At 41.3% G+C, this 16173-nt stretch overlaps 1 protein-coding gene across 3 annotated transcripts in view; it reads left to right on the top strand.

Moving 5' to 3' along the window:
- atrx (ATRX chromatin remodeler) overlaps positions 1–16173 on the top strand; it is a 43214-nt gene that overhangs the window by 16026 nt on the left and 11015 nt on the right. For 2 of the 3 annotated variants that reach the window (XM_058397799.1, XM_058397801.1), the window contains exons 12-30: positions 266–430; positions 642–768; positions 998–1100; positions 1184–1378; positions 1678–1819; positions 2068–2177; positions 3729–3875; positions 4608–4785; positions 5296–5433; positions 5735–5910; positions 6189–6306; positions 7834–7964; positions 9144–9238; positions 9327–9466; positions 9633–9783; positions 9873–9973; positions 11046–11154; positions 11947–12124; positions 12678–12869. In XM_058397799.1, the coding sequence (XP_058253782.1) occupies positions 266–430; positions 642–768; positions 998–1100; positions 1184–1378; positions 1678–1819; positions 2068–2177; positions 3729–3875; positions 4608–4785; positions 5296–5433; positions 5735–5910; positions 6189–6306; positions 7834–7964; positions 9144–9238; positions 9327–9466; positions 9633–9783; positions 9873–9973; positions 11046–11154; positions 11947–12124; positions 12678–12869 (2696 nt within the window). The remainder of the gene's footprint in view (positions 1–265; positions 431–641; positions 769–997; positions 1101–1183; positions 1379–1677; positions 1820–2067; positions 2178–3728; positions 3876–4607; positions 4786–5295; positions 5434–5734; positions 5911–6188; positions 6307–7833; positions 7965–9143; positions 9239–9326; positions 9467–9632; positions 9784–9872; positions 9974–11045; positions 11155–11946; positions 12125–12677; positions 12870–16173) is intronic. The other variant, XM_058397800.1, reaches the window with a different exon arrangement.

Here is a 16173-nt window from a genome sequence, read left to right on the forward strand (position 1 = left end):
ATAGACACCAGACTGACCCATGGATATTAATTGGAGGCAGCAGAAACGCCAAAATGTCAATATTGCCACATTCTTTTGACTGTCAAACATTTTTTGGTTCGAATTTAAAATGCTAGTGTTGTGCTAGTGATCGAGATGTGCAAAAGAAAGACAGTTCAGGAAGACATGCTTTTCAAAATGGCTTTTTCAAGGCCATCACTTATCAATGAACTTTGGCTTGCTGCTTTGAAGCTTGCTTGTGCTGATGTCTTCTTTCCCCTGGCAGAAGAAGAGGAAGAGGGCTCAGACTCTGGTTCGGAAGTGGACGTGAAAAAGCCTGGGCGGAGACACAAGCTGCTTCGCAAGAAGCTGACACTAAGCGAGGGCGAGTCTGACAATGAAAAACCAGCCAAGAGCAATAAAGAGGTCAAGAGAAGAGGAAGACGGAAAGGTCAGTGATTACCAAGCCAGAGCCCTCCATTAGGGCTCTCACACACACACTTTCTCAGAAAATCCATGTCGCGTCAGTTTTTAGCCTCAGGCACATGACTGTTTATATGCTAATCAAGCTTGAAAAAAAAAAGCCTGTGTATTAAACAGTTTAGAAGCTTGTGTATTAAAATTGATGACATTGTGTATTGCGCTGATATTTCTATTTGCAGTGAACAGTGATGACTCTGATGATTCAGACTTCAAGCGCTCGGGCTCTGGTTCGCGGAGTGAGTCGGCGATGAGTGACTCTGTGAGCGAGGATGATGAGGACAGCAAAAGTAACAAGCGGAGAACACGGTGAGAAGAGATCTTGAGCTCAACTACGACTTAATCAGTTTAAACTGTTCAGCTTCTAACCTCCTTTGTTCTGGTTGTTTTAATGATAATTCCCTTGGCTTGCCAAATTTGATCGATTACCTTTATAACTATCTTCATAAATCATCAGTGGCTAGACATAATGTGCCATGCCTTATAAATTCTTTTCTGTTTATTTTTCTTCTGATGCTAAATGAATGCACCCTTGTAGATCCTCCAAAAAATCTGAGAAAGACGGCGAGAGGAGTTACCAGAAGGAGAAGAAGAAAAAGCGACGGCGGATTAAGGTTCAAGATGATTCTTCCAGCAACAAGGTACAGTTCATGTGGCTGTTGGTGAGCAGAGAGGTGTGTCTTATCTGCGTGCTCGACTGTGGCTGATGCTGTCGTTTCTGCAGAGTGCCGAGGAAGGGGAAGGGGATGAGGAAGGAGGAGATGAGGACGAGAAGGGCACACCGAAAGGCCGCAAGAAGATTCGCAAGATCCTGAAAGATGACAAGCTGCGCTCCGAGACCCAGAATGCTTTAAAAGAGGAAGAAGAGAGGCGTAAACGGATAGCTGAAAAAGAGCGCCTGAGAGAAAAACTACGAGAGGTGAATAGACTGGGAATGCAGCGACAGGCTTATGGGCAGTGGTGGCTTTGCAGTTCAGGCTTTGGGAAAGAGATTGTGTGGTTGAGTTCAAATGCCACCGCCATCAATTCTCTTAACCCTCTTGAAACACTCGGCTGTATCAGCTGCATTGTAGTTGCAGTATTGTTTTTTAATCAGGAAACCTGTTCAGATGTCTGCTTTTAAAATGTAATTGAATCTGACCATACTTTGGGGCATTTGTGAGTAAAATACGAAAGAGGAGGTTCAGCAAGTACATAATGGCTCTCTTGCTCATTTAGACAATCGTGGTGGAGGAATCCTCGCAGGTCACCTGTCCCATTACTACTAAACTGGTACTGGATGAGGACGAAGAGACCAAGGAGCCACTTGTCCAAGTCCACAGAAACATGGTGACAAAGCTGAAGCCCCATCAAGTAGACGGTGAGTCAAGATCTCCCAGATAAGTCACTTATCTCCTGTGTGATGGTACTATTCTTTATGTGAATGTTGTAAATGTGTACAAACCTTAACACAGTTCTGGTTTCAGATAAGCATTTCCTCTGATTGTATTTTCAAAGAGTCTATTGAGTCTAAAGCAAAGGCTTTATTTGTTGGTGTAGGTGTATCTGTTCTGGATGTTCAGTGTATCTGTGTGGTGATTTTTGTTCTGATCTGTGTGTGTTATGCAGGTGTGCAGTTCATTTGGGATTGCTGTTGCGAGTCTGTTAAAAAGACTAAGTCTTCAGCTGGCTCAGGCTGTATCCTCGCACACTGCATGGGTCTGGGCAAAACCCTTCAGGTACAGTAATATGGACTCATCATGTTTCATTCAACATATTCATTAGGGAGTGTAGGTGGTTTCTTTTAACTCCCCTTTGAAACCAATGACATTTATATAGTGTCAGCAAAAGCAGCTGTTATGAGCAAAGAACAAGAAGGACCTGTACAGCATTCCTTATGCATTCTTGATTTTGTTAGTCCTTACTCAGATGTGAGGTAGAGGGGAGCAGGGTCGAGAGGGAAGGGTTCGTATCAATCGCATGAACAAAGTTTAATGCTAATAATAATGATAGGACGAATCGAGAATGAATATTAAAAGTGGCACTTGATTCACTTTCCATTTAAAGGCATCTTGTCAGGATCTTGATAAAATAAAGATTAGAAATAATGTTTTTAGGTAATAGCTGCTTGTCTTATTTAATTAAGGTGATTCCAAGTCACCTTAATGCTCGCAGATACTGCTTGGTGCTCCCGTGTTGGCCAACCTTATTCTCTCTATTAAAGATTCTGTTTAACTGGTGATAAACAAGTTTTTACCATCATTGAGGGCTGTTACTGCTCTCACAGGTTTTACTGTCACTGGATACAGACCTACCACATATACAAACCACCTATTTTTATTTCACATCGCTTTTAACCCACGGAGCTTGTGGTTTTTGTGCAAACTTGTCTCAGAGGGAAAGCGCTGCTCTGAGGGGAAAGTCCCCCAGATCATGTAGGCAGTAGGTAATGTTATTCTGTATGTTAAGTAATTTAATCTGTCAGCAAGAATCCAGCTTAACAAAATAGATCAACGTTGTTCCCTTTCTAAAAGCAGCAGCAATCTGAACTTTAACAGCCAAGAAAAATGGTGTGGCGTGGTGGACGCTGTCTCCTCAGAGGGTGGGAACGTTGCTTAACTGATTTGCATAATGTTTAGTGTCTCAGTATTTGGTGTCACATCAGGCGATGCATCGTCTGCACCTTCAGCAAAGTTGTTTCCAATAACAGTTTTTTATTATTTTACCCGGAAAGGTTTATTATCATTTTTCAGCAAGACCAACATGATTTATTCGTACAAAGCAGTTCGGTATTGACACAAAATGTTTTGTGGTGTAATCACTTTTTAGGTTATTGTGCTCTCATATCAAAGGCAGTAAAAGAAGTTCAAGCTGCAGTGGGGTTTAAGGCATTGGGTTGGATGCACACTGAGGCTTCATCCTGTATCTTCAGTCTCCAATCGCATCTGAAATGCCCATGATGCCTTTCCTGTCTCTAATTTTTTATTTTTAGACGTTCACCCAATGGTGTTGTGCTTTATTAGCATTAATACTAGTCTTCATGTATGGATAAAACATTATCAGAAAGCCACCTTCAAATTTCCCAGGAAACCTTTTGGTATTTATAAAAAACAACAACTATGGGGGTCATTTCAAGATCACATGTGCAATGAAGACATTTCTCGGGGTAAATTAATCGGTTCAAGTGAAGTGTAAAAGGATTTGCAGGCTGTGGCAGAGGTACAAATAAGCGTAACGGTGTGTGTCGTGAGCTACATCACCGAGTCGTCTGTTCTTCTGTTCTCCTGCAGGTGGTGACGTTTCTCCACACTGTGCTTCTTTGCGAAAAACTCGATTTCTCAACAGCTTTGGTGGTGTGTCCCCTTAACACCGTCCTCAACTGGCTAAACGAGTTCGAGAAGTGGCAGGAGGGCTTGAAAGATGAGGAAAGCTTAGAGGTAAAGACTTTCCCCATTATATCTTGTTTTCTGCATAATGCAGTCCCAACAGGATGCATCCACTCAAATAGCTGTTTAAATTTGATCAGATTTGATATCAATAGCTATTAGCATTTCTGTAAAATCAACAAAACAATTCTGTATGTATGAACTATAAAGCAAACACTGTTTGTGGCTTCAGTGCATGAGTGTCATATAATATATAAACTAACATGTACTGAAACATGTATATGTATGTATAGTGTGTGTATGCGTGTATGTATGTATATATATATATATATATATATATATATATATATATATATATATATATATATATATATATATATATATATATAATATAGGATTAAACCCATTCAGATCAATTTAGTAGTCAAACTGGTCAATAACCATTATTATAAATATTAATAATCATAAATACAATTATTAATGTTGGTGGGCTGTGATTTTTACTGCTTGGATATGTTTCAAAGCTATTCCATGTTTCCAACAATTTCATCATATCACATCTTGTCTGTATTGATGAACCATCTTTTTCACCTGTTTAATATGACATTTTTAGTTTATCTTTTTATTCACATTTTCAAGTAAACGAGTTGTCTTTTGTTTTAAATAATGTGATCTGAATCAGCTGAGAGGTTATATTTCTTTTTTATAACTGATAATGAGAGCAGATTTCAAAGCTATGTACTAGGTACCTGTGGTCATGTTTGTGTGTTGTGTGTGCATCAGGTGACCGAGTTGGCCACGGTGAAGAGGCCTCAAGAGCGAGCGTATGCCCTGCAGCGCTGGCATGAGGATGGCGGCATCATGATCATCGGTTATGAAATGTACCGCAACTTAACGCAAGGCCGCAACATCAAGAGCAAAAAGCTCAAAGAGACATTCCAGAAGACCCTCGTAAACCCAGGTGAAGTAATGTCTATCAGTGGATCTGTACAGAAACTCTGCTGTGGACATGTCCACTTAGTCTGAATGCAGTAGTCTGTAGATTTTCTGCTCTACTTTACTGCTAGGTGTGAATGCGTTTGTCCATGGTGGTGTTCATCAGCAATGAACTGGTGTCCTGTCCAGGATTTATTTCTGCCTTGTGCTCATTGTTGTGTGGATTAACTTTGGATACACCAAATCTCTGACTAGGATACCAAGGCAGTTACTGAAGATGAATGAATAAATAATATTTACATTCTCGGTGTTTCTTTAGTTTCTTGAAGCTCACCTGACCTTGTACCCCAGGCCTCCATTTGTTGTAAGTGGATCAGAGATCTGTTCCCTGAATCCACCCCGAGTTAACAAACAGGCTATAAAAAATACAAAAGGGTGAAAATAGCCCATGCCTGTGCTGATGATACACACCAGGTTTTGGGTGGATTGTAACATGACCCTCATCCTGGCCATGTTTTTATTTGTCCCATTGCAGGTCCAGACTTTGTTATTTGCGACGAGGGCCACGTGCTGAAGAACGAAGCCTCGGCCGTGTCCAAAGCCATGAACTCCATTAAGACTCGGCGAAGAGTCATTCTGACCGGAACTCCTCTTCAGAACAACCTGATCGAGTGTGAGTATTTATTATTGCAATTCACATCCTTCCATTACAAGTGGGAATGTTGGGTTAACACGGAGATGATTAAATGAAAGCCGGTACAACTTAAAGCTGTAGTTCCCATGCAGTGTATCTCCCGCTCTTTCCTTTGTCTAGTTAAAGCCTTGCGTATATTTGAGTATATCGCTGTAAGAACTGCAGAGAGATTTAATGTAAATATTTTCAGCATCTGCAGTACTTACAGCCTTAGAGTATTAGCACTCAACTAAATAATCTTAATGAACCTTCTCTGTTTTGTTGTTCTCCTTTCCCTCAGACCACTGCATGGTAAACTTTATCAAAGAAAACTTGCTGGGTTCAGTGAAAGAGTTCAGGAACCGTTTTATCAACCCCATCCAAAACGGCCAGTGTGCTGACTCCACGATGGTCGACGTGCGGATCATGAAGAAGCGAGCACACATTCTTTATGAGATGCTGGCAGGCTGTGTTCAAGTAAGCCTGTGGTTCTTGCTTCAATCCCATTTTACTGCCTATTAATTGCTTGAACAATCTACAGTTAAAGGCCAGATTCCTTTGGTGTAAAGTGTAACTGATTTGACACAAAATTCAGGAATTTTCTCCATTATTGTTGAACTTATTGTCCACCAGGCAGCTACACATTTAGATAAACACAACAGAGAGGACATGAAACCTGCTATAACTGCTGATTTGTCCTGTATTTTGTGTGTCACACTGTGTGATTTCTTATTTTGTTTTGTAATCTGTTTCAGAGAAGAGACTATACTGCACTTACTAAGTTCCTGCCACCTAAACACGAGTATGTTCTTGCGGTGCGGATGACTCCTGTGCAGTGCAAGCTGTACAGATACTATCTGGAGCACTTTACAGGTAAGGTCAATCCAGCATTTCCGCTTGTATTAGCTTCCTGCTACCTGAATATTGCTCTGAGAGCACGTCATGTTTTGTGTTTTTACATGGTATTGGTAACTAATAGCTAATTTGGCCAGGAGCTCCTAAAGAGACATTGACATTTGCTTCACCTTCAGTTTGTCATTTCTAGAATTTTAGAATGTAAAAAATAACAAGATAAGGCAGGTTGAAACCCTGTGTCTCAGACACACTGTTGGGTTAAGTTATGTAATAACTTGGGTTGCACTACTTCTAAAGTAGATCTGCAGCTGGGGGATTGCATGGCAGCTGGTGTGGATCTGCCTATCCAGACAAATTCCCACATCCTTTTTTCCCCCCTCTAATGAAGAGTTTTGGCCGAGTTTTCCAGCAGGTGTCTTGTTACGCCAGCTGGACGCTGTGGCACTGCATTTTTGGGCATAGTGTACTTTATGCTGTGCATTTTGTTCCCAAGCAGGACTGACCTCCAGAGTTTAAATCAGACTTAATTTATTGCTCAGGTTCAAACTTGCTTTAATTGGGTCACAGATTCTTTTTTTTTTTTTTTTAGAAAAGCGAAAAACATAGGCTAATATTTCTTTTTGTCAGTATGAGTTAAGTGGTTATAGTATTAAAGCTTTTTAGAGCTGTATGTTTGGCCAAAAATAATCTCGGCATTTGTTTTAATAGAAAATGCTTTCACACAAACAGAACATTACTCCTTGCATAGTTAAGAACATATCTTTGAAGGGTCATGCTGGTCACTGTGAACTATAACCAACCAGTTTTTGGAAACACTTGCATTTTACGTTCTCTAATGTGGGATTTCCTTGTTTGAATATTGAGAAAAATGTGATTCTTGGACTCTCTTGCTCGCTTTCCGTATCTGTCTATCTATAGATAGAGAGAGAGATGGATAGATCAAAATTTTATAGCAAGATTTTTGTCTGTATACCAAACTTGCTGCCTTCTTGCAGATATAGACTTCAAGCTGTATGGTGTATGTAACTGTGTACATGATAAATAAAATATTAAATCCTTATTATAATTAAGACCCAGAAGTTCATTTTAAATTCCAGATCTCACTAGATTTAAAAAAAAAATCAGCATGTAGTAATATCCTGTAATGTACATGTTTTATTTACACAGAAATCTATCTGATTAGGCTAAGAAGGTGTAGTTAATGTAATGTAATAAGGTATGCTGAGCTAGTCGATTGCATTCATACAGACTGTAGTTTCTTGTATTTATCCACAACTGCGTGTAGTAAACAGGAATGTTATATGACTGTTATATGACTCTTCTGACATTTTCTGATTTCCCGATTCAGAACAGTCTGTCATATATTGATGCTAATTAATCCATCCAGTAAAAAATCATCCTGCAGTCCAGCTGGTTGTACCTCAGCCGGTGCAGCACGAACAAGTAGCTCTAGCTACAGCATCCACAAAAACATGGAAATTCACATTTGGTAGTTCAGCTTCATGTTGCGCAGTCACAACTCAAACTGTTTCTTTTACCGAGCAGGTGTCGGTTCTGCCTTGGAGGGGGGAAGAGGCCGTGCAGGCACAAAGCTTTTCCAGGATTTCCAGATGCTCAGCAGAATCTGGACACATCCTTGGTGTCTCCAGCTGGACTATATCAGTAAGGAAAACAAGGTAAATGAACAAAGGCACACAACTGGCGAGCTGCAGGCCTCTCTTCCTTCATCAGCACTAAAGAAAAACCCAGGGGAACGCTGGAGTTTCCTCACAGTCATCACTTTCTACGCACAGTCAGTCATGCCGAACACAACACCCTGGTTGTAGATGTGTGTCTGTCCAATTGATGTAACCAGAAGGCAAGCTTTACATTTGCTTTGCTGCACTGGCTAAACATCAAAACACTTACACAGGGCTGCCTGGTACTGACTTTCTAAATATTCAAATCATTACATAATAATATTATATCTGCTAAGTGTCTGATTTTAATTTAGTTTTATAGAACTTTATCTTCTTACCCTTTCTACTTGATACTTTACTATATATTTATAAATAAAATAAGATGGGTGCTTCAGCATTGAATACTCCTAACAGATAATTAAAGGACAGGGCGTCTCTCACACATTGGCAAACAGATTTTTCTAGAATTTTTTACAAAGAAATCGAGGAGCACACCCTAAAGGACTGGATATCACACGCTAATGACATTACCCAATTTGTAACTTGTCACTGAACCGAACATGCACAAAAACATATGCTTTCCCGTTACCAGGAGACAGTGATGGCAAAACAAATACGGAGACCGCACCCGATTGGTTCAAAGCTTCGGCATTCGCAACCCGGCTCCCCCCCTTGTCTGTGCAGTTGTGATGGTTGTTTGAATTGACGTTGTACAGGCATTTATGTTCCTATCCCAGCTCTGTTAAATCAGCCTCCTTAAAGGAGCTCCACTCCACTCATTATTGCCTGTCTGCTATTTTTCACGCTTCTTGATTTTCTGTGACAAAACGTCAACACCGGCTGCCCCAAAAATCTGTAGACCAGTGCCGACCAGCACAGACTCCACCTGATTGTGAATCGGGGCTATAATCAGGGCAAAAGTCTGGCTTTGGTTATGTTAATTGAGTGGCTGTTTTCAGTGCTATATTTAAACACTGACTGGGTTAAGCGCAGTTAGATAAATAAACAGCATGCAGCCAAATACAGTTGAGAAATTGGGAGTTCATAATTTAATGCTGCAGAATCAATGAAAAAATGCTTAGTATTTACTTTCTATGTAAACACTTTCAATGCACTTTGAATTAATAAATCATTTAGTCACGGATAATAACCTATGGTGTGATTTGCTCTTAACAGGGTTACTTTGATGAGGACAGCATGGACGAATTCATTGCATCTGAAACCGAGGAGTCATCGATGAGCCTGACCTCGGAAGATGAGAAACCAAAAAGGTGAAAATTCCTATTTCATCTCGCTGTATGTTTGTCCTTGCAGTCCTCACTATGCTATAACATGTCTTCCTAAACGAACCGAATGCAGGAAGAAGAAACGGGGGAAAGGCAAAGGTGAGAGCTCTGACAAGTCCGACAGTGACGACGTGGAGGTGATTAAGGAGTGGAACACGAGCTCCCGTGGAGGAAACCCAGAGGGGCGGAATAGAGCCGAGCCTGTAGAAGAAGGTAAGGTTGATTTGATTCTGGTCCAATGAGCTTTCTTCAACCAAGTAATTCCAATAAATACATGTGTTTGGAAACTACAACAGAGTCATACAGGTTCATGTTTAGAAGACTTGAATTGCTAACCAGTTTATTAACATTATTATATTTTGTGTGTGTGTTTCTTTAGTTCGGCCCAGCAACTCAGGCCCTGGTAGCCCTTCTCCGGACTGGTACAAGGAGTTTGTGAGCGAATCGGATGCTGAGATTCTGGAACACTCTGGAAAGATGGTGCTTTTGTTTGAAATTCTGCGCATGGCAGAGGATGTGGAAGAAAAAGTGTAAGTTTGACTCGCTTGATGTCAACTGCTTTTGCCCTGTTTTTTTTTTTTTTTGATGCATGGTTTAACAGGACGAACTGTGTTTTCAGGTTGGTGTTCAGTCAATCACTCATTTCACTGGACCTCATTGAGGATTTTCTGGAGTTAGCGGGCCGTGCCAAAGAGGAGGGAAAACCCTCTCCTTACAAAGGTAGGCAGTTGATTGGTGCTTTTGATCTGTATGAAGGTTTAGAATGGATGAATGTATCTCAGATGAACTGAAGCGATGCTTCTATGTCATTGACTTGGCGGGTTTCTCCACCACTAAAGCTTAAAGGAGCTGCTGGATGTGTGTGTGTTTATATATGTGTGTTCTGGATTTTTAAATGCTTTGCTTTGTGTGTTTAAGTTCAAGCACACTGAACATTAACCAATGTTTGCAGTCGATGCAGTTTTCGACCCCTTGGTCACCCAGACAGTAGCTTGATTAAATGAGCTGTCTCTTTAATGGAGCTTGCTCTCAGTGGCACATTTGTTGGCAATGAGCTGTGTGTTATGAATGCCTCATTATACATTAATGGGACAGATTGGGTTACTTTTCAGTGTATTGTTAGTTTTAACCGAGTGTAGTTGTGGTGTTTGCTTTTTACTGGTCGAACTTGTTTGTTCATCATCAGAACACCGGTCAAGCAAACATCACCACTCATACCTGCCTTCTTACATTTAACGACAGACTTAAAAGGTTGGTGGTCAAATTTAGGAGCCCATCTTCTACTTTTAGTGCACATCTGACACGGATCTAAGTTAAAAGGTCTCAATTTCACACACATCCTACACGCTTGGACCCAAAGCCTCTGGCATAAGGTCATTTTCCTAATTAAACTCCAGCAGCTGTTTTTGCTTTCATTTTGAAAATGATTAGACCTTGACTCCCCCCCCCCCAAAAAAAAGTTTGCTTAAGGCTTTGCAATTTGTAATGAAAAGATCACAGAGAAGTAATTGGAAACATACTGTAATGTTAGTTATGAACACACTCACAGGGGGAGGCAGTAATATTAAAGGCCAAACATGAGTACCCTCCACTCAGCCACCTATCTGTGTGCGTTCTTTACCTAAGCTCTACATGAACGCAGCTGGCTCATCAGGAATTATCACGCTGCTTCCAACACACTGGATTTGTTATGACTGGATAGGCTTGTTTGTTCTCTGTGAGAAACCTTAAACAGCACAAAGCTTGTACAACGTGAATCGGCGCTGACCAGCTGTAATGTTTTCTCTTGAAGGTGAGGGCAAGTGGTTCAGAAACATTGACTACTACCGGCTGGACGGTTCTACTAATGCCCTGACTAGGAAGAAATGGGCTGAAGAATTCAATGACACCAACAACGTTCGGTAAACGTTTTTCTTTTCCGCTGATGTTCCTAAGCCAAAGACAACTCCTTTGCCCTTTATCTGCAAGGGGAAATGGTTTCAAACGGCTGGTATGGCTTTGTATGCATCATAAAACATGGCTTCAAATGCATCATATGTTATATACGTCCCCTAACTAACTACAAGCACATTTCCTTTGGAGCCTCTTGGGCTAAATCATGTGCGGCCTAAAAAGGGCTGATGTGTTCAGTCTCAGCTGATGACTTCAACTTCTGTATTAGCTACCATCACCTAAAAAGGATCCAAAATTCTTAGGAAACAAGAGGTTCTCAATTGTTTGTATAGTTGGTGAAACCCTGACTAGTATAAAATCCTGGTTTTCCTTTGCACTAATAGTTTCGGTAGTTGGAACCATTTAAGGATCTCTCTCAATCATTATGATACTCCGATATAACTAAACAATTCAGTGTCTTTGAAGATTCTCAGTCATCCAGGTGCGGTTATCTGGAAGTTGAGTCATGTCAACTGTCATGACTCCACTTCCAGGTAAACAATTTAGTGGGTTTTTTTGCCCCCGTTTACCAGAGTTAAAGCTTCATATATCAAGTTGAAGCAGGTCTTTGTATTAAGTTAATTACTTTAAAGGAAGAGGCAGAAAAACCAACTAAACAAAGACTGCATTGCTGAGCTTGTAACAAGAATGTATTCCTGCAATACATTTTTGACGTTTGAGACGTGCTCACAACTTTAAATTCATCAGCCTACCCTCATTCAATGAGCTGTTAACGCTTCTCTTTCTTTTCTTCCTTTCAGGGGTCGTCTTTTTCTCATCTCTACAAGAGCTGGCTCTCTAGGCATCAACCTAGTGGCAGCGAACCGGGTCATTATCTTTGATGCCTCGTGGAACCCGTCTTATGATATTCAGAGTATTTTCAGGGTGTACCGCTTTGGCCAACTGAAAACCGTATATGTCTACAGGTTTTTGGCTCAGGTGAGGAATGATTCACTAAAGTGCAAGTTTTATACAGGCACACTTTTGCTCTCCACCGATTTAACATGACGGACGTTACAAATGAATGTGGCTCTTGAGTGGCACGATAGCAAAGTATTTGGAGACCATTAGTTCAAATCCCAAAGGTGCCGGATGTCCATGGCTGGGAGCAAAGGCAGCAAAATTGGTTGCACGGTCTGGATTAGAGAAATCCATATATACTCTGTCCCCTGTCAGTTACAGTGACGGTAGCCAGTTATGAACACTTGTGAGATGATGTATGTAGAAGAGGGCTTTTTCTTCAAGTGTGTTACAGTGCCATTGGAGAAAACCTGAAGGTATTAGCTCTTTCCCTCCCCTGTTATTAGTTGCATGATGGGCTGTCAGGCGACCAGACTTGGGAGAAGATAAGGGAAAATGGATGTCTGAGATCGGAATTGTGTTCTAGTGCAAGCTAGGAAAGTTAAATTAAATGGACTTTCTCTATGAAACTGGAACCACCTAGTATCAAAGTACCGCCATGCTTTAATGCCATTAGTCTGTTTTACAATAGGGAACCATGGAGGAAAAGATTTACGACAGGCAGGTGACCAAACAGTCCCTGTCATTCCGTGTGGTGGACCAACAACAGATAGAGCGCCACTTCACCATGAATGAACTGACTGAACTCTACACATTTGAGCCAGACCAGCTGGATGACCCGTCGGAAAAGAAAAGCAAGAGGTCCACACCCATGTTACCCAAGGTAAGGGGCACGTTTACTGCCATTCCCATGCACCCTGCCAACTACATAGTGCACTTAGGATGCTGCAGAACTAGCACCTGCAATTATTTGAACGTGTATCTTTTTCTTATTATCAAGTCACACAAGTTTAATGCTCCAAAGGCTGTTTTGTGGGTACATGCTGCCTTTGAACTTTACAGGGGGTGATAAACTGTGTTTACTCATGTGGCTTGGCTCCAAAGCATTTATTGTGCTTCAAGGGGTAGTGGTAAATGGGAGGGGTGAGCTGTTTTAGTGTTAGTTTTGTCCCGATCGTTTCTTTTTTTTCTTCTTCTTCTTCTTCTTTTTTTTTTTCTTTGCTAGCACTTTGGCACAGGTGTGCTGTCACAGGAAAGAGCCCCTGCAGTGTTTACAAGAATCCATTGGGCTTAGGTAGTGCGTCCAGCCGCACACACAAAACGAGCAGCTGCAGAGAGTGAGATGCCTCTGTTTACGTGTATTTACCAGAAAGCGTTTATATTGCAGAACCGATGCTGGTGGAGACTAATTGGAGACAAAGAAATCCAGTGCAGATCCATCGAAATGTGTCCAAATGCACAGCTGCACAGATATTTGTCTGTTTACTGTTATTTACCACAGACGGTTTATCTAAGTATCAAAGTAGACCCCCACTGACAGCAGTGCGTTAAAGAGTGAGCCTGGATTTGAGGTCTCTCTTGCTTTGTTTTTGAGCGTTTCAGATACCTTAAGCTCTTTATGTTGATAATGTTAGCTATGGAATGAAAATCCTTTTCTGCTGACAAATGCATTCTGTTGCAGTGACACTTGATAAGTGATTGTCAAAAGAAAGCTTGTTGAGAGAATTAATTTTTGTCAAACGTTTTATTCACCGAAGTTAGTTAAAAAAAATGGTGTTTAAAATCTTCCACACTGTTTCCCCATTGTCTAGAACTCAATCTCAGTTGTTGCCTTCAAATTCCTTTAATATATATATTTTTTTATTCATTTTCTTTTTGATAAAATCTAACCAGTAAGCTTAGATGGTCTCTGCTCTCTCTAGAGATGACTACATTTGGCCATATGTGCATCAGAATGCAACAAGTCAGCTGTTATGGATGGAATCTGCTGGCTGCAATACTATGAAGATGAGTCAGTTATCCCTCAAAGCCTTTAGTCCTATCTCTATTTCTCACTGTGCCTCGGCCAAGTTTATGGAACAGAGGAAATATTTTTAAACTTGGCAGAACTGTTTTTTCATGACCCTGCAAAAATAACGTTTCTGTTCTTTATATAACACTTTCTCTATTTAATTAGATGTAAATATCTGGAAGTGTGACAGCGATTGATTGACACACATGAATGTTTGGTATGTGATATTCCTTTTCCCTCCTCCCCCAAATACAAACTTTGTATGATTTTAGCAATGGCAGCCACTACCCAACCTCGCTGCCCTAGGTATTTCTGGGAAATCTCACCCGCCCCCCTCTGTCTCCATGAAGCGCACACATCCTGCTCAGTCAGCCCTCCTGCCTCTGAATGTGGCCTGCAGCAGCTCTGACCTCCCTTCCCCTCACCCAAACAAGCCTGCCATCATGAAGGCCATCTGTTTAAAGCTGATTCACCGCTTTGTCTCTCTGAAGTTTTCAAAGGAGCACCGTAAACTTTGCTTCCCCCTTCTTCTTTTTTCCTGATGAATGGTCATTATTCAAAACACCCCTTCAGGATGCCCTTGCACTCTTCAGAGAAACTAATTGTAGACAAAGGAAGCCTGCAGACTTCCACCATAATGACAAAGAAGCGCACCATGGCCCAGACACGAGAGCCACCCAGCTTGGGGTCTGGAGCAGCCTCGGGCCTTACTGCAGCTCTTTTATGTACCTGGGCTCCGGGGCTGAGCCAACTGACGGTGTAGGGTGGGGCCTGGCCTGTCTTCCCGGCGGTTCATTGGTGGGAACGTAGTAATTTGCTACTGTTCTGAGTTCCCTGCTGACTGGGCCTCACCGAGCAAAGGACCAGATTTCAACTGAGGATAATTAGCTGCAGGAACCAGTCTTAATAAGCCGCCCCAGATGTTTCTTACCCGAGCTCCACCTCCCCCACACTGACGGCTTTTACGTTTTGGTCCATAAGGGGGGCTAAAATGCATACGAAGAGTGACGCATGGTGCTTGTTAGAGTTTCTGACTTCAGTGCCACTCTAGATGTTGGCACAGACAAGAAGTGCGTTTGACTGCTGGACATCAGCCATTGAGTAGGATCTGAAAGACTGCGGAGGCTGCCGTGATGGAAGGCGGACGTCAGGCGTCATGCCAAATGTGAAGTGCTCAGCTTGTGGGAGACTGTTTATAATAGGGCAATAAGGTTATGTGTATAATTTGTGTGCAGCTGTTTTGACTGGCTAAGGTCAGGTATTACAAATATCTCAAGCCCTTACATTCCACCAGAAAAACCTCCTGCCCCCGGAGCCCTTGCTTGCTGCGGTTCTTGCACCTGCAGGTCAAACACAGTGTCTGCTGAAATCTCTCCTCTTCTTTTTTTTAACTGAGGGATCTTGCATATCACTAGAGCCATGCTTTTGTTTTTGATTGCTCATAGTTCTCTGAAAGCTCTTAGCGGTCTCTTTATGAGCTATTGTTGGATGTCATTTCTAGCTCAATTACATTTGGTGTTTTATAGAAGAAAACATTTTTAACAAACCGCCGATTTTTCTCACTCTCTATTTTTCCCTAAAGTTTAATTATTAAGAAATCCAACATAGAATAACAGATTCAGAAAGCAGTTCAACTCCGTGATGTATTCACACTGAGGGTCGATGATGGCATGATGGGTGAAGCTGTGGAACCTCATCTGTTTGAGCCGAGAGTACAGAAGAGGAGGTGGAAGAGAAACTGATAAAGCACTGCTGCATCACTCTCTAGGTAGAGATGATATAATAGCTAATCTCACTGGCTCCAGCGGGTATTTAAACAGCATTGTGTGTAATATAAGAAGCTTTTAACCATGTCCTAATCTAAAAAAAAAAAAAAAAGTTAACTCAATTTCTGGTGCCATTGAAGATCATATGTTAATTCTAAAGTCCATTATGCAAGACATTCGAGTTAGATTTTTATTTATTTATTTATTTTGCCTTAGGGCTATTAAGATTTTCTTTTTGTTCAGAGGTTTGCGAATGTTGTTTATCACTTCATACACATGGCCAGTCATTTTGGCATAGCATTCTCCATCCCCCTGCTGTGTCTGCAGCCACGCTGTTGTGATACTTGAGTTCTTAGTGGACAATTTATATTCCCTGGATAGTTTATTACGCTAGTACCAGTAATGAACAA

This window comes from Hemibagrus wyckioides, linkage group LG08 (assembly GCF_019097595.1).
Source record: "Hemibagrus wyckioides isolate EC202008001 linkage group LG08, SWU_Hwy_1.0, whole genome shotgun sequence".
Classification (NCBI taxonomy): domain Eukaryota; kingdom Metazoa; phylum Chordata; class Actinopteri; order Siluriformes; family Bagridae; genus Hemibagrus; species Hemibagrus wyckioides.